The following is a 17,500-nucleotide window of genomic DNA, read 5'->3' on the forward strand; positions in this document are numbered from 1 at the left end:
TGCGCATATCAAAGTTGATGTCATATGATACGCAACGGTGTAAGTGCATCTGCCTCGCAATGTATTTTAAAACAACTTAAATATAAATCCCACCCCTTTTTCTCGGCGGGGATACCGATTTGGTTCAAGCCAACAAGTGAACGTAGACCGTATTCAGAGGAAAGATTTCAAGCATTCTGTCAGACGCTTCGGTGCGGTGGCAACTAGACTTTTGTAGCCTTGATAAACTGTAGCTCCTTGATCAAAAACCTTTATGCTTTTATTGAAAACGTACGGCACGTTTCAGCTCGATAGCGATAGCGGAAAACGGCCCTGGAAGGGAAAATTGAACCAGCAGATTATCTCCCCGAAACCCCCTCCCTTATTAAGAGAGTTTTGCTTTGTGTCTTTCACCTTGGCTCCCTGGTATCGAACAGATAACTAAGTTCCAGATTTAAAAATCGCCCAAATTGTAAAAAATGTAAATAGACTTCACTGATTAGAGTGTAATGTGAAGTGCTAGGTTTCTACCCCATATGAACCATGTGAGCGTTAGCCCTACTAGTGGAAATGGGCCCACACAAGGACAGAAAAACTCTGACGAGGGTGGGAATTGAACCCACAACCCTCGGGTTAGGTCACCGCTGCTCCACCGACTGAGCTACAAGGTCAGACGGGAGCAAGCCGTGGGAACAGAAGATGTTAAGCTCGCGGTAGTTTGTTTATAGCGAGATTACACTAAGTTATCAATCTTGTTCACCGTCACTTCATCTGAAGAATATAAAAACTTACATTTCAAAAGAAACATGGCACAGAAGCGACCAGTTGCACTTACGTAATTAGACGCACGCGCAATTCGATACAAGGAGCTGAGCTCCCAACGCTTGACAGCTCTGTCGGTAAAACAAGGGCAGCGCAATCGCGTGGTCATGGGTTCGAATCCCGTCTGAGAGCTTGGATTTTTTCGGGCTTAGTCCTTTGCCACTGCCGAAATTGCTCAGCCGCGCACCGGTGGCTCGGTTGAGCACCGGACTGTCACGCGGGAAGTCGTGAGTTCAACTCCGGCCGGACCAACACTCAGGGTCTTAAAATAAGTGAGGAGAAAGACTTCAGTGCTGCATTTGTAACAACTACATCTGCAAACGGTTAGACTTTTCTAGTCTTCTCGGATAAGGACGATAAGCCGGAGGTCCCGTCTCACAACCCTTCAATGTTCATAATCCTGTTTGACGTAAAAAGGACCCACACACTTGTCTTTAAGAGTAGGGCATGTAGTTCCCGATGTTGTGGTCTGTCTTCTGTTGGGTATCATCGTTGGGAGGGTAAAAAAGGGGCCACAGTAATTGCCGCATGTTGTGGCGCTCTGCCAGCTTCACTGGCAAAGTTAATAAAAAATAAATAAAAAGTACAATAAAAACTAACTGCGATGATCCTCCCAGCTTTTAAATTTTATTCTATTACGCAGTACAAATAGACTAAAGACCACTATACGTGTAATTTAAACTGAAGCAGAATTGAATTCAACCAAAGCGAAGGTAATAATAAACAGAAAATTAAATTCCTTAAAACCCCCTGTTGCCAGTTACAGTTGTGTCAGAAAGGAATTAAAACTAAACATGGTTTTCCGCCTTAGAAAAATCCACAGTTAATTGGACAGCTTTCCTAGTAACGGATGGAGCTACTAAGTAAATTTTAAGGAAATGCTTACATTTGAAATAACACACAAACAGCGGTGACAAACATCCGACATAAACGCATACTTAAAATTATCTTTTACTTGACGTTTCGTATGCTTCTGCATACATCTTCAGAAGTGACGGTTAATACAAAATTGGAGTTTAAATATACAGGATCACTAACTTATTAACTATTAAGTAATTTGTCTCCTCTTTTGTTGCTTAACAGTTAATAGTTAGTAAGTTAGTGATCCTGTATATTTAAACTCCAATTGCAGAAGAATACGAAACGTCAGGTAAAAGATAATTTCAAGTATGTGTTTACATTTGAAGTGGGGGTTCTAGAGAAAAGAAAGAAACGATCCTCGCACTTATCTGTTCCTGCTAGCTGAGGTCTCTCTTTTATTTTTGCGTTGTACGGAAAAAGAGGCAGTTGCCATGCGTCGAAACTCGCTTTGATCCAACCGCTTCACTGGCGAAAAATGTCTGATTGGTCGAGGCCTTGTCATGTGACTTCAATACCTCAAATCAAACATGGCTGCCATTCGATGTTTATTAGATCAATTTTATTAGAGCTCCGTCGACAAAAAAAGACCCTTTTTCAGGCCAGTAAAACGGACGAATGTTGACTGCATAGTGCGTTTCTATGCCAGCAAGATTCTCTTTTAAGCCAACAGGGCTACGAGGGAAATTTCTTTAAAAATTTCAAGGTCAACGCGAGTCTCCGTTGCTAGTGTTCGAGTGGAAATTCGTTTGTGGAGCTTACCAGCTAATGGATTACCATCTTGATTTCAATTCATGCGTTTATCTTTTAAAAGTGGAACAAAAAATATACCACTAAATTTCCAAATGGTTTCTCTTCCAACTAAATAGTTACACACTGTTTCCGCGGGGTCCCGCATCTAACAGGAAATGTTAAGATTTTCGCTTTTTTTTCAAAATTAAGTTGTTAAAATTGCCATTCAAGTGGTCCATTGCGGAAAGTTTATTACGACCGAGGGGAAAATTAAGAAATGTGTTTCAGTCGTTCAAAAATAAATTTTAAAGTGAATTTAGCAGTAATAATAACATTGTCATATAGCACTTCATACTGAGCACACTAGAAGGAAACCTTTTAGTTGCAATTATATTTTGTTATAGTTGTTCCAAGCAAAATGCCAATTGTTTGGTTTCCTCCAAATTATAGAAATAAACATATATTAGGTTAACTCTGAATAGCCAAAACAACAATAATTTGATTCAGAAGTCCAGCTTACTAGCAGGGAGAATTTTACTGTAATAAAATATTACTTCACGGCTAATAATACGCTTTCACCACATTGTAATGGGTTAATGTGACAACAAAAATACTTAATCAGGAATTGATTTTATCTTCCAGCAATAAAACAGCAGGAGGATATAAAATTAGGTATTTTCAAACTTTAGAAAACTTGTTGAAGGTGATTCAGTGCCACCTTCCAAAACTTTTCACAAATTTCACGCTGGCCTACTAAGTACTTCCAGTACAACAAATTATCTAACCTCTCTTTGCGGACTCTGGTTGCAACACAGCTGCTTCAATAATTTTAATCCCCTTGCATTAGATTTAACTTTTAGAAAAAGCATCACTCCATATTTCCGTAATAATCGTTCAAAGACATCGAGCAAAAGCATACAAAGCTACATTTGAAAGGGAAGTAATCCCATGTTGCAGTTTTCTGGATAAGACTTCACAGAAATAACTCCTGTTACCTTTCCATATGTAAAGAGGTCCCATGATTTATGAGTCAATTAGTCAATGAGTCATGAGTCAATGAGACTCACAGTCAATATAGCAATAATTTATTGATCAAGCCTAAGCCCTCGTTTCAGTGATTAGGCCTAAGCACTCTCTGAAATTTTAGGTTTTATTTTATGGGTTAGGGTAACTGCACTAACTCATTGACTCATGACTCATTGACTCATAAATACCGGTACTTAAAACTCATATGTGAAAAATATTTCAACATTAGATGCAATGAATTTTTAGCAATTGAGCAATTGCTGTAAATCAATTTCCATCCTTGCTTTAGTCCCTGGATAGGGTAAACAATGGTGGAGAAGTGTACAAACTACCCCAAGGGGGTACTGCTTATGATACTGAGACCAAACAGCTGGCAGAGTTGCCGCAGTACATTTAAGGCTATCAATCTGAAAAATGAATGGAACTGTAGAAAAATTTGGTAAGCGAGCAAATAGCTTTTACTTGTAAATTATAAAATGCCAGTCATTTGTCAATTTAGAACTGGTTCCCCTAAGGGGTCAGATTTCTTTAGCCTACATCCAGAAAACAAGATTCTGTTACCTTTAAGGGTTGTTTAAAAAAAAAAAAAGACCCCTCCTGAGCAAACTGCATCCTCATGTTTGGATTCTCATTGATTTAATGACTTTAACGATAGTATGCAAATTTGTTCTACAAAAATACTCAAATACCATAAAAGTATTTTTAACCTAACTTTTTTGCAAAGTTTACTCCTTGAGCCACCAGCTTCAACTTTGATACTTTGTTCTAAAAGCCAAAGCCGTTGTATAGCAATGGTGGAGGTGATGATTAGTCACTTTGTATTGGTTCAATTGAAGAAAGAAAGTCAAAGTAATGATTGCACTTTAACCCTTTCACCCCTAAAACGGCCATTTACTCTGTCTAAAGCCAGAGTATTTTGCTCTGTCTAACACCAGACGATTTTACTCGTCAATGGGGAACCCCATGGAGTCAACGGTCTTACAGTACTTCTCAACATAAAGAAAATGAATTCTGTGGACTTGAACATTCCCAAAAAGAAATGCCGTATATTCCAAATATGGTTGCGTAAACTCTTCAAGATTTACCTGCTTCAGGAACTTCAAATCAATGAATATTTTGAATATTTTTCCTGAACTCTTACAAACTTTGTACACATTTTAATGGTTTGCCCTTTAAAAGTAACATTCAGAAATAATGCAAATACAACTGAGGCTGTTTTGCATTATCTACAAGACAAGACAACAATATCCTTTATTCAAACACAATCAATATTAAAGCAATAACACATGCTTGTGGGGTCATGTGCTAACTATAATAAAGATACGCTACAGGAAATAAAAGCTTAAAACTAACTATGTGACAGACATAGGATATCTAAACATAAGGGATAAGAAAAATAAATCAACTGCTATCCAAAAATATCATATTGCAAATATACACCAAAAGGTAACGGTTGATTGACAAGTTCCTTGTGCAAAATGGTAGAGCATGTTTGAAGTCCAGCAGGACCAAGATGAGAAGTTATGATAAAAACTCTAAACATATTTTTTACCTATTATTTTTTACTGCCATCAACCCCAATGAGACCTTATGCATGGGACACTGTTTCTAGCTGCGCAGCGCAGCTCCAAATCACATAATACATTAATAAATTTTGCCATGTAAGAAAAGAACAAACATGTGGGGTGTAACCAAAAAAGTCCAAGGCAATAAAGCTTCCTTTCAGCCTTTTCAGGAACAACTATCCACTGTCAACCATACTTGACTCAAAACAGAATTTCCTTGATCCAACAACACATGACAGTCCCCTAAAACCAAAATTACATCATTAATGCTTCCAGAAAACAATAGTAAAAAAAAGCTCAATCTATAGATACCTATATACATCTGTACCTACACTTTTGTTCTTCCAAACATTATTTTAACTAACATGGATTTGATTTTGATTTTAAACTAAAATTGATTGCAAATCCATAACTTGGTAACTACTTGAACGCAAGGATCGTTGAGTTGTGACTGCTAAAAAGTATAATAACTTAGACCTTCACCAGAAAAGGGAATATAAATGACCTTAAAAGCAGCTATTTAAAATATTTGATACTAGGGTTACGTTCCCAATGAGACAATCACATTCAAAATCAAATTCATATCTGATCGAATCATTGATCATTCATGTGGAGGTGCCGATCGTAAGGTGTAACGCAGAAAAAAATAATCTTTACGTTGAACAATATTGCCATTTCCCTGCCACCTGGTACAAGCCAATTCACACATGAACGGAAACCTTAGGAATCCTCCTTTCTGCACATTACAGTAACTTTTTGTACCCGGTGGCAACAAACTTTCCACATTAAAAATTGCGCAAAAAACTCACCTGTTTCGCAGCTCTTTTCTCACGAAAGAAAATTTTCCAGGAGCAAAATTTCCGAGGATGCTGGTTGGATTGGACTTTCAAACGACTTACACAACATAGACGTTCTCTAAGAATACATTCCACTTGAAACTGGCGTTAAAACTAGCCTTGATCGCTCTAAAAAGAACGGAAACCAACAAGATACCGATTCTCAAACGGCAGCCATTATTTTGTTCTTCTCGGGAGTGTTATTTTCACGAGAGCCAATGATAGTCCCGGAAACGCGTCACGTGGCATATCGCGCGACTCATGCGCAGACATTTTTCGCCAGTGAATCCAACCGCCGCCCACAACGTTGGACTGCACTGTTCAAACCTCTGTGTCTCGTGCATTCCTTTACAGTAATAGCCCAATTTCGATATATTAAAATTCAGTCTAAAACAAAAGACATCATCTCGAGGCTCTGGGGAATAAATATAAGGATTTGTATGAGTTTATTCCCCAGAGCCTCGAGGTGATGCCTTTTGTTTTGGACTGAATTTTGATATATCGAAATTGGTCTATTCCGCTGTTATTAAGTTAGCCCACTTAACATGAAGTATCACGTGACGGTTCGGTTGCTGAGTAACCGCCGCGCATGCTCAACACAGTGAGTTTCGACCCATGGCAGAAGTCTTTTTTTCCTGTGTTCGTCAGCCCAGCGGATGCACAGGAAAAGAGAACTCTTGTAGGAGGGAACCGTATCTGGACAAATTAAGCAATTGTCTCTAATTATAAACACCTGAAAAATTCAGGTGGCTCTAACGGGATTCGAACCCATGACCCCCCTGCGATGCCGGTGCAATGATTTACCAACAGTTGGACAAATTTATTAATCAGACGAGGATAGTGTGATGGTCAAGCTTTTACCATTCTCTTATAGCTCAGTGGTGGGCCTTCAGAAGGTCGTCGGCTCGACTCCTGCAACTGAATGACTTTTTGCGGGAATCCTAGTAGAATAGATAAGTTGCGGGAATTCTAGTAGAATAGATAAGTTAATGCAAGACCTCGATGAATTAATCAAGTTGATTGGCCTTGTGTTCGAGACTGCAATGGTTCAGTGAAGTCCGGCTTACGAACTGGAAATCGGGGAGGTCGTAGGTACGACTTCTGCAATGAAACACTCGGTTTTTTACCCGATATCCACGTGTTTTCTTAGTACCAATTAAATGTACATATTTGAACTGCGGGTTATGGATGAAGACGTTCGTTGTAACTATCCCGACGACTTCACGCTCTTGAGTGCATCATGGGTAACCAATGCAAGATGGAGAGAAATTTAAAGTGGTACTATGATCAAAAAATCATTTCCTTTTTTTCTTCAGATTTTGAAAGCGTGTTCGCTTAACACCTAACTGGCAAAATTTTGAGCTTTGAGTTTTATCCAAAGGCTGTTTATTTTGAGTGTAAGTTTTGGATTTCATGGTCCGCCATTACTCACGTTCAAAACTGGCCGATTGGACCTCAGAGGGTTGGATCTAGAGAAAATGACGTCATTTACTCACTAGCTTAAAATTTCAGCGTGTAAACGCAATTTATTATATATGCAAAACACGGGTTGAAAAGTTTGAAAGCCCGAAACTCCCGTGCTGCATATTAATTAGGCCGCGTACACACGCATTGCATCCTTAAACTAGTGAGAGTTTGACGTCATTTTCTCCTCGACCCAGCTCTCTCAAGATTTTAAAGTTGGTAATGGCGGACCAATAGATAAGAAAATTCCAGCTAAAATAAACAGGTGTCTTGTTAAAATCAGAACTTAAAACTTGGGTGAGTTAGTGTTTAGTTAACATAGTTTTGAAATCCAAAGGAAAAAAAAAAATTTCTTTGGTCGTAGTACCACTTTAAAGGTTTTTCAAAACGATGAAAAGTATTCATGATGTGCAATTTTGGGTTTTTTACCTTCCAAGACAGAAGATGTGCCCTCACAGGTGCGGCAGAATAAAGTTGGAGAGAATGGCTATTGTATAAATTTATTTCCTGTAATACCAAAGGCACAAAATTACAGAGACTGTCTGTTAAATTGTCCAGGTAAGTACGAGGATCACTTCTCCCTTTCATCTATTTCTTCATTCATTGATTTAACAGGATCAACATTTCAGTCCTTTTCTACAGTCAAAAGGCCAAATACTCTGTGCAAAAGACGGAAGCCGCAAAACGATGAATGGTAAAAAAGATATACAAGTGATGTCCTCCCATGGGTTTGGGTGAAGAAAAGAACATGGATGATTTGAACTGGGGAAAGGCGGAACAATGTCAAAATATTTTAGGAAACAAGGGAACAAAACAATTTTAGGGATCAAAAAGCTGGCAACAAGTTTACATACATACTCAATTGACCACTCCCCGTAGGGGCTTTTCAGAGCCAATGAAACACAAGCACGACATAATAGAACATTCAACAAGGGAACACGAGCAAATATTTAAGGGACAAGGGCCTCCTCCCCCTCCCCTCCCCCCACCTGCCTGGGTAAGGAACTTGACCAAATTATGTTACTCGTCTTTGAAGCTACCTCCTTTTTACAGTTTTGGCCTTCTATTTTAAATCAAGAAAAAGAGGACCGGAAGGAAGAAAAGTAAATTAGTGTTGATACGTTCAAATTGTCGTTAAAACTTGGCAAAATGCATCACGGGTAGCCGCGAAAAGACGCATATTTGAACAGAAAGCGCTTTTAGGCCGAGATGGGTCAGTTTTCAAAGCAAATTGACGGGGAGATAAGACCAGACAAGACATTTAATTGACCAGATTGCCTCGAGTCTGTTCAGCTTTCAGTTTGCTTTTTGCTCACATCATGTTTTTAGCTGTCGAAGCAGTTGTATGCCGCTCATAACCAGAGTCGGACATGGGTATTATAAGAGGAATTGTGAGTTTGTATCGCACGGGCGAAGAAAAGCACATTGAGCGATAGCCTCAAGAATATTCATGCGGGAGGGTAGCAAAGGGGTCTCTTAAAGGAGTTAGCCAGGTAAATGGACCGCAAAATACTATACCCAGCCATCGTTATAATAATTACTCTGCACCACCAACGGGTATTCCCACCAACTTTGGCTCCTTAGGTTTTTGCCGCCTACTAATGAACCAGTCAAATTAAAGCTTCGACATCCCCCTTCTCCGGCATACCCCGGGCATTTGACTCCTTTTCCTGCCCGGGGGCAGGGAATTTGGTCATCTTAGTCTTCCCGGGGGCGGGGCATTTGATCACCACTCATAGGGGGTGGGGAATTTGGTCGCTAGCGTCGATTTCATGTTACCTTTCCACGTGGGTTAATAAATCATGGCGGAGACAAACTTAGGTGCAGTCGAAGGTAAAGATTCCGAATTCGTAGCTGATTGGTTGAAAAAGCAAAGGCCTACACAAACTTTGTTCCGTATTTGAAGGTATTAAGAACCAATTTATATTATCTTTGAATATATAAATATATTAAATTAATATAAACAATAATTCAATACAATACCGACGAGAAGTCAATAGACCTTATTCATAAATGGCGGTCACATTTATAATTCTTTTGTCCACGTGCAAATTAGCCTACCAAGCCTCATTTTAGAGCAAGAATTCTTTTCAATTCACTGTATGGTATCGAGGCTTGGTAGGCTAATTTGCACTTCGACAAAAGAATTATAAATTGACCGCCATTTATGAATAAGGTCTATTGCTTTGACCGACCCGGTGTATTTATGAATATTTTAATACATTTGCGACAATTGACATGTAGGTGTATAAATAATGGAATGAATGTATGGAATGTATTTGTGTCGTTGCATGAAACTCCGTAAAACCAATGCATTCAGTTTATTAAAATCTGGTAATTTTTCCGAGGGTGGGGGCATTTGATCATCTGAAATGGACCTATGATAAGGCATTTGAACAGCTGTTTGGCCCAGGGAAGGGGGCATTTGAACAAAAAATGTCAAAAAATTCAAATGCCCGGTGGGAGGGGGGGGGGGGGGGTGTTGAAGCTTCACTTTGACTGGTACATAAAATTCTGATTGAAAACAGTACATGTTACAGTTAAAATTAAATTCAGGTTAATTTAATTTCAATTTTATTTAATTTATTTAAACATCGACAAAAACTTATCAATTGTTAGCAAGTATATGTAATATATTGGTAAGTACATTGGTCTTAGAGGTGAGTGGATGAACTTAGTGTTGCTTAAATTTTTCATGAGTATTTTATAAAACCCCAATGGTTTTTAAGTCTAGGAAATGATTTTAAATGGGATTAGGTATACTGTGCATAATAACCAATCCTACTTTTCTTTCTCAGAGCTTTTTAGAAGGACATTGTTTATTGATGATAATAATAATAATAATCATCATCATCATCATCATCATTATAATAATAATAATTTAATAACTTCTAGAGCACTATTTTATTTACATTCACTGATCAACAGCGCTTTATAACTTAAAATACTACAATAAAATTCAAATTAGTAAAACTAATTACCGTACATGTATAAAAATAGAATATTTATAATAATAAACTTAATTAGCAGTACTAATGAGAGTGAATATCAAGCAGGATATGCTTTAAAAGCTACACAAAATAAGTAAGTTTTCAGCTTACATTTAAAAATAGCTTATGACTGAATATCGTGTACCGTAATTCAGCCGGCAAACTATTCCATAAATATGGAGCGGCTGCAGAGAAAGATCTATCACCTAAAGTGACAAGCATTTTTCCTTTAGAAGGGTCTAACAATAAACTTTGATTTTATGTAAGATTATATATCCATCTAGGCTTAATGTTAGTTAATTCTATGATATACTTGGGCACCAATCCATGAATAGCTTTAAATGTTAAAATTAAGATTTTTAAATTGAACACGATGTTGTACTGGTAACCAATGAAGTTCATACAGCGCGGGAGAAATATGCGAGTACTTTCTTAAGTTCACTACAAGTCTAGCCGCAAAATTCTGCATGCGTTGCAATTTAACTATTTGCGAGTTAGGAATGCCATACAAAAGTCCATTACAATAGGCTAAACGGCTAGTGATGAAAGCAGCCTGTAGTGTCATATGACTTTTCATGTAAAGAAACCTCGAAAGTTCGGACATTTAAGCAGCACGTACATATAACACAATGAGATGGCGTGGCAAGGGGATATGACAATAGTTTCTTTTTGCGTTGGACTTGGAAATGATGCAACAAAGACACAAGTCACTTCAATGGTTAGCATTTGGTGTGGGACACAATAGTTTTACACTCCTACTTGGTTATGTTTTTTTACAGGCCATTTCTCCAAGATGATGATGTCACCCATGGTTTGGTGATGAGTTCTTTTATTTGATTAAACTGAAAATTAAGGTCATCTTTTGTTGTTCTATTTGCCCGTAACACCATCCTTTTTTCACAAATGCAAATGTTGTGTTTGCAGGGAAAATCAGTTTGTTATCATGACTAGAAATGATGCCTTGTCGTACAGTATTTGACGAAAAGGGGGAAAGAATCAAGACCCCACCTCTTGCAAACAGTTTTTGCTTTTGTTGCACTGGAGACCCAGAGCATTGTTATTCTTCTTCAGATAAATTGAGCCACCCTTTAACTTCTTCATAAAGTTCCATTGACAGCTTTATACAGTGTATTACTGTGTGGATGAGCTGAAATTTTATTCATATTTATTATTTTATTTGTATTTATTCACTTATAAGGCGCACTCGGTTATACATGTAAAACACACCCCAAACTTTCGAAGACGATTGTGACAAGTAAGCAAAATGAAAATTTCACCTAAATACCCTGTTATAAAGCACACCCAGAAGTACGGGAAATTTTGTTGACCATGTTTGCTGTACTTACAACAATTTGCTTCCAAAAGTTACTAATTACGGTGCTTTCATTCTCAAAATAAAAGCGAAAAAGTCGCACATTACAAATGGTCACACATTACAGTCACACATGGACAAATTATAGCATAAAAGTCACACTTTCTAATTCACTCAAGCCATCCTTCTCAGGAAACAGTGTTTTAAGTTATGAATACCAATTGATCTGTTTTCACGTTTATAAACAATACTCATCTGATAGATCTTTCATTCATCAGTTGCAAAACTCATCTTAATCTTTCAGCATTCGTTCAGTGTCCGTAAATTTTCAGTAATTATGCCAAGCACTTGTCGTAATTCCTATGATCTAAACTTCAAGTTGAAGGTCGTAGCAGAAGCGGAAGCCGTGAACAGCAATCGTGAAATTGCTTGCGAATATGAGATCTTTCAAGTCCTGTGGCATCAGCAATGCTCTCGATAGAACTGAAGATGATGTGGTTTGGGACGACGAGGAAGAAGAAGCAGAAGATGCAGAAGAGCCGATTGACAATGAGTTTGAGACAGACAACGATGCTGAGGATGACGAGTAGCTGAGCTCAGCCGAGCTTTCAAACAAACGGTTCTTTTCAGAGCCACCCCAGTTCTTTTTAGAACCAACAAATCAGATAAAGTCAATGATCAACGTTGTTTGTCTTTTGTTTCTTCATTTACTAGTATTTATTTACATACTTATTTCAGTTTAGCATTAATTATTAGGGAAATTTGGAAAAGTTATATTTTGTTGCACGAAAATACTCTGCTACAAGACGCACCCCGTGTTGTTAGCAGATTTTGATCGAATAAGCATATTTTCTCGTAAAAAAATGGTGTGTCTTATAAGTGAATAAATACAGTAAGTGGCACAGTCTGTTAGTAGTAATGTAAGGACAGTAAGGAAAAAGGGAAGGACAGGGAGAGATGGTAAGTTGGAGAATAATGGAAGGCAAGGGAAAGATGAAGGAGGGTGTTTTCATTATTATTTTCCTTTTTATCCCCACTAAAAATCCAGGCCCCATTTTGTAATTACATCCCACTTTTTTTAGACTGTTCATAATAACCCTAGGTTGAAAAAATTTGACCTCGGCTGAAAAAATCAATCTAGGTTGAAATTATAATTAACCTGAATTTTAATTCAACCTGTAACATACACAATGTCGTATAGTATCATGTTCTTTCTGTTCTGTCATAAAATTGGCCAAGCAATCCCACAATGGTTCCACCCAAGAAAACTGCTAAAGGAAATTTATTTTGCCCTCTCACAAAATCCACATTGTAATCCACAATCTAACATTATGTGTAAACAACAGTTCTTTTTGTTCCCAGAGAATTTAACTTACGTTTTTTCTTTTTCCAGTGGAGCTTGGAGAATGTGATCCTAAGGAACATACTCTGGGTTGTGTGTCTGAATTTAGGTTTCTTCCTAACCAGGTAACATTATTGTTTAATACTTATTGTTACATTGACCATGTTCTCCTTTAATTTTAGCTAGATAAACCATTTAGTCATGCAATAAACCTTAAAACTTTGTGTGTCACTGATTGGTGCCAACTGTTCGTTTTTGCTTGCACATCCGATCAACATGTGCATTTTTTCCCACCTCCCTTTATTTGAACCAATTGGTGACACATGCAGCCATTTCTCCCCAGCCAATCAAATACTACATACTATGGCTTGCCATACATGCACATTTTAGCACATCTTGTCGGAGAAATCCTTGTTTTATTCTTTACCGCTAAGTGAGTATTTACATTGTCCATAATTTTCAGTACTACATGTAGGTCTAACCTAAAAATGTTAACACTGTGGCTAAAAAGGATGTTTAGTCCTAAGGTACTAGCTTTTGCGTTCAAGGTTGGTTCAGTGTTGGTGGGACAGTGACTTGTGACCTTGTACCTGCCCAAGTATACAGGAGTTGTGATTGCCTGCTTCACCTTTTTATGATCTACAGTCCTGGACAAAATTGTTGCGATATTTTTGACTCTGTTGTCCAATTAAAAACGGAACAGTTTACCAACTCACTTGGATATTGGGCACTTTCCATTTTTCGGTACAGAAAAAAAGCACTCTGGCATTGCACCAATTTTCTGTGTGCGCCTTAAATGTAGTGTGATTGCCTGCTGCCCTTTTTTTATGATCTACACTCCTGGACAAAATAGTTGAGATATTTTTTACTCTGTTGTCCAATTTAAAAAACAACAACTACAGCTGTATAATTAAATAAATCTTATTATTATGACTACCACAAAAAACAGTTTTCTCCTCCTTGAAGCACTTTGACATTTTTTATTTAAAACATACCCTCATGATTACTGAGATATTCATTGTTTTCATTGTTAGAACTGGTTTTGAATCTGTGGTTTATTTTTCTTGTCATCGCTGGAGTCTACCATACTCACGAGAAGCTTGGGTAAGATAAAGGCCCTTTTTTTATTGGGTCTGTGCTTTACATGTACGTCAGTCTTGTCACATTTGCAAGATCAAAACAAATTGAGTTTTCAAGAATTTAGATCGTTCTACCAACAGAATTATTCGTATGTTCTTCCCAAAGTCGGTAGTAATTTATTAATTTTACAACTGATCATTGGGTGGATATTATATCAAATCATGTGCATATGTTTGGACTTAATAAAGTACAGCATTCCATTAAAATAATAATTATGCATATGTATAATTTCATATAATAACAAGAATGTAACACTGTATAATTTAATATTTATTGTTTTAATGTGAAGTTGTATGAAAAACTTATTATTTTTCATGATTGATCAGGGTACCCAATACGCCTTGAAACAATACAAGCACTTGGCCAGTGGCCTTGTGGTTTAAACTGTTTATACATGTAGCTGGTTGGATACTGTGTTGAAACACTCTCATGACCTTTGATATACTGGCATTACGTGATAATCGACAAACTGTTTGAACATGTTTGTTTTTCTTTGATCTTAGACCAATGGTACCATCAGTGGCAGAGTTTATGTATCTTGATAAAATCGAGTGGCTAGAAATGTATGGAGTTGATCTGCACCCAGTCAAGGTTTGATTTTCATGCACTTCTGCCTGTATCTTATAACATGTCTTTAGTTTTGGTTTCCTTAATTTAATTTAATTCTGTCGGGAAGGCTGCCTCCAAGAGCAAGCACAACAGATTTGTCAAGCGTAGCACCATTACTGGCTATTCTCTTTGCAACACTGAGGTTAAACTTGCTCTGCTGCTTCCCCACACCAAATTTCTTAAGAACAGTTTCAGGTATAGTGGTGCAGTGTTATGGAACAGTTTACCAACTCACGGTGTTTGGAAATTTAAAGTTGCTTTACTCGCTCTGGAATTAAAGATCCTTTCAAAAAACCTCCATCGCTACAGAAAAAAATACTCTGGCATTGCACCAATTTTCTGTGTGGTCTCAAAACTCCTCTCATGGTGTTAACGCCAGTAGAGCTGCCTACATGTGGGCTACTCACGCATTGATTTGGTACGGAATTTGCTATCTGATAGAGAAAGAAGGAGAGGTGGTGGCGAAAGATTAACCCGTGGTATAAATTTATGTGAAACCTTTTTCTTACCCCCCCCCCCCCCCCCTTACCTTATGGATGAGGTCCATCAGAATTCGACTAGTACGAGTCTACTCATCCACACCTCGGGGTCAGATCGTCAAGGGAACCTCCCGTAGTGTTTCTAGGTTGTCTATGTTGCAAAGTTTGCGAAGAACCATATCCCCTCGGAATAAGAGGCCGAGAAATCATTCAGACTGAGTCTAACCGGCCGAAGTTCATTAATAACTTTGAATTATTTCAAACGGCATCGTAATTATTTCAGTTAACGAGCAAGTTAATTTGTTGGTCATTGCTTTCATGTATTTGGTGGCTCCTAAAAGAGCCGTTTTATGTAATTGAAGTGAACAGCAAAGCTCTTCACTTCTTAGATGACTTTTTAGCGGCAGGCTTCTTAGCCGCGGGTTTCTTCACTGGTTTTTTGGCCACTTTCTTTGCAGCAGGCTTCTTGGCTGCGGCTTTCTTGGCAGCAGGCTTCTTGGCTGCGGCTTTCTTGGCAGCTGGCTTTTTGGCTGCGGCCTTCTTCGCTGCAGGCTTTTTAGCGGCGGATTTTTTCGGAGATTTCTTTGCTTTCTTCGCGGCGGGCTTCTTTGCGGCAGGCTTCTTGGCTTTGGCGACTGGTTTCTTTGCAGCTGGCTTCTTTGGTTTCTTCTCCTTCTTCTCTACCTTGGGCAACTTGAAGGAGCCCGAAGCGCCAACACCTTTTGTGTGCAGAAGCTTCCCGCTAGCAGCACCTCTCTTCAAAGCCATCTTAAGGTGTGAGCCGACTTCTCCAACCTTGTAGTTGCTCTTGATGTATTTCTCGATGGCTTGGCGCGAAGAACCACCTCGCTCTTTCAGAGCTGAAATGGCAGCCTTGATCATATCCAAGTATGGTGGATGATCAGCAGGTTTTTTTGGCTTTGGAGCCACCTTCTTTTTGGGGGACTTTGGTGCTGGTGCTGGATCAGACATCTCGAAATTTCTTGTATACCTACGAACAAATCGAACACTCGAATGCTCCCTGTCAAACGCGCGCATACTAAATAGTACACCATATGCGGACCGCCGTGGACACAATACCTTAGCATGGCGTGTACCGAAGTTGTGTTTATTCCCTCGGCCTTCTTTATAGAAAACTGCCATTAAAATTTCAGTCTTGATAAATGAAACGGCGTAACTCTAACGTTTATCCCTTTGGCCAAATGTTTATGGATAACACTTGAGATTTTGTTGAAGGGAAGAGTAAGATTTTTAGCTTTTGTTGTTCTAGAGTTGTTAGCGTATGAAGACCTTTTCCCCTTTGGAGTGAATTTGTTTCTTTGCAATTCGTGTTACTGCGTTTTATAGACTTTAACTTGAAAGGGTCACTTCTATTCAACGCGTAGGTGTAATAAAATAGCACAGTCAAGCTCATTTTAAATGTCCTTTTTCCGCTGAAAATGACACAAAAAAGACAAGCCTTGTAGGTCGCCATTGATCAAAGTGGTGAACGGTGGAGTCATCTGTTCTAAGATTTAAGTATCAACAAATATCTAGTTTTTTCATCTTAAAGTCGCCGTGGCGACTCTTCTGGCATATATCTTTTTGTGTGTGTGTGTGTGTGTCTGTGGCCACTTTCGTTTTAGTCTTGTGTCTAGCGCAGCTGTTTTCATTTGGACAAACAGAGCAGTGTAACACATGTACAGTTGCAACGGAGCCTGACAAAGAATTCATTTACGCTGGTCATTACCCAATTTTATTTCACCCGCTTATAGTGGTAATCATCGTAGAATACCAGAATTCAAGACTCTCGACGGTTTATAGTTTTCGCTAAATTCACCACAATGACTGTTAGTGTCTTTAGGTGCAACTTGATTTTTCCTTTCGCGTCTTCTGTTATGTTTGGGGAGCACTGAATCTCTTTGCAGATCGTTTTTCGATCGAGTTCACCCTTTTTTAATTTTTCTATCTTTCAAATGCACTTAACCGACCGGCCATCACTTATTTCCCTTTAACTTTTATTGCCAGAATGTAGAAATCAAATTTATGAGGCATCAACATTGTAAGAATATAAGAGTTTTAATTTCTTGACCTTGCTTTAACTTACATATTTTTTGCGCTAAATTTTCTTCCTTTCAACATGCATAACATTGGTTTGATTAAACGTCTCGTAATTTTATAGTAAAAGGAAATTTGAAAATTACCGGTAGGCTTTTTATGATTTAGATCATATTGTGCACTTTTTGTATTTCTTACACAATATGCTATGCCTTGAAATGAAGGCGGCAATTTGTGAAATATACATTTCCGCTCCGCGTCCAAATGGATGTTGCTCAAAACTTTGTAGTGGCCTGTTCTCCGTACTCT

General features: G+C 38.3%; 3 protein-coding genes across 11 annotated transcripts in view; 1 reads left to right on the forward strand and 2 right to left on the reverse strand.

The window, feature by feature from the left end:
- Positions 1 to 13,045, reverse strand: part of LOC137992462 (histone H3) — a 15,927-nt gene extending 2,882 nt beyond the window's left edge. The window contains exon 1 of one of the 2 annotated variants that reach the window (XM_068837809.1): positions 11,281 to 13,045. The gene's annotated coding sequence lies outside the window, so the exon portion shown is untranslated. Of the gene's footprint in view, positions 1 to 814; positions 953 to 11,280 lie in introns of those variants that run through there. The other variant, XM_068837810.1, reaches the window with a different exon arrangement.
- Positions 1 to 17,500, forward strand: part of LOC137992466 (uncharacterized) — a 77,189-nt gene that overhangs the window by 7,818 nt on the left and 51,871 nt on the right. For 2 of the 8 annotated variants that reach the window (XM_068837816.1, XM_068837815.1), the window contains exons 1-4: positions 10,714 to 10,990; positions 12,978 to 13,051; positions 13,961 to 14,030; positions 14,570 to 14,657. In XM_068837816.1, the coding sequence (XP_068693917.1) occupies positions 10,907 to 10,990; positions 12,978 to 13,051; positions 13,961 to 14,030; positions 14,570 to 14,608 (267 nt within the window). In that variant the 5' untranslated portion in view covers positions 10,714 to 10,906 and the 3' untranslated portion in view covers positions 14,609 to 14,657. Of the gene's footprint in view, positions 1 to 7,719; positions 7,834 to 9,055; positions 9,189 to 10,708; positions 11,002 to 12,977; positions 13,052 to 13,960; positions 14,031 to 14,569; positions 14,658 to 17,500 lie in introns of those variants that run through there. The other 6 variants (XR_011121692.1, XM_068837817.1, XR_011121693.1 and 3 more) reach the window with 6 other exon arrangements.
- On the reverse strand, positions 14,714 to 16,150 carry LOC137992459 (histone H1-delta-like). The gene has a single exon (XM_068837806.1). It carries the CDS (start codon positions 16,124 to 16,126, stop codon positions 15,533 to 15,535), a length of 594 nt encoding a protein of 197 aa, XP_068693907.1. The 5' UTR covers positions 16,127 to 16,150; the 3' UTR covers positions 14,714 to 15,532.

The sequence above is a fragment of the Montipora foliosa genome, chromosome 2 (genome assembly GCF_036669935.1).
Source record: "Montipora foliosa isolate CH-2021 chromosome 2, ASM3666993v2, whole genome shotgun sequence".
In the NCBI taxonomy this organism is placed as follows: Eukaryota; Metazoa; Cnidaria; class Anthozoa; order Scleractinia; family Acroporidae; genus Montipora; species Montipora foliosa.

What these genes read in the sequence shown, in the direction of transcription:
- LOC137992459 (XM_068837806.1), bottom strand. Translation starts at nt 16,126, where the DNA reads ATGTCTGATCCAGCACCAGCACCAAAGTCCCCCAAAAAGAAGGTGGCT.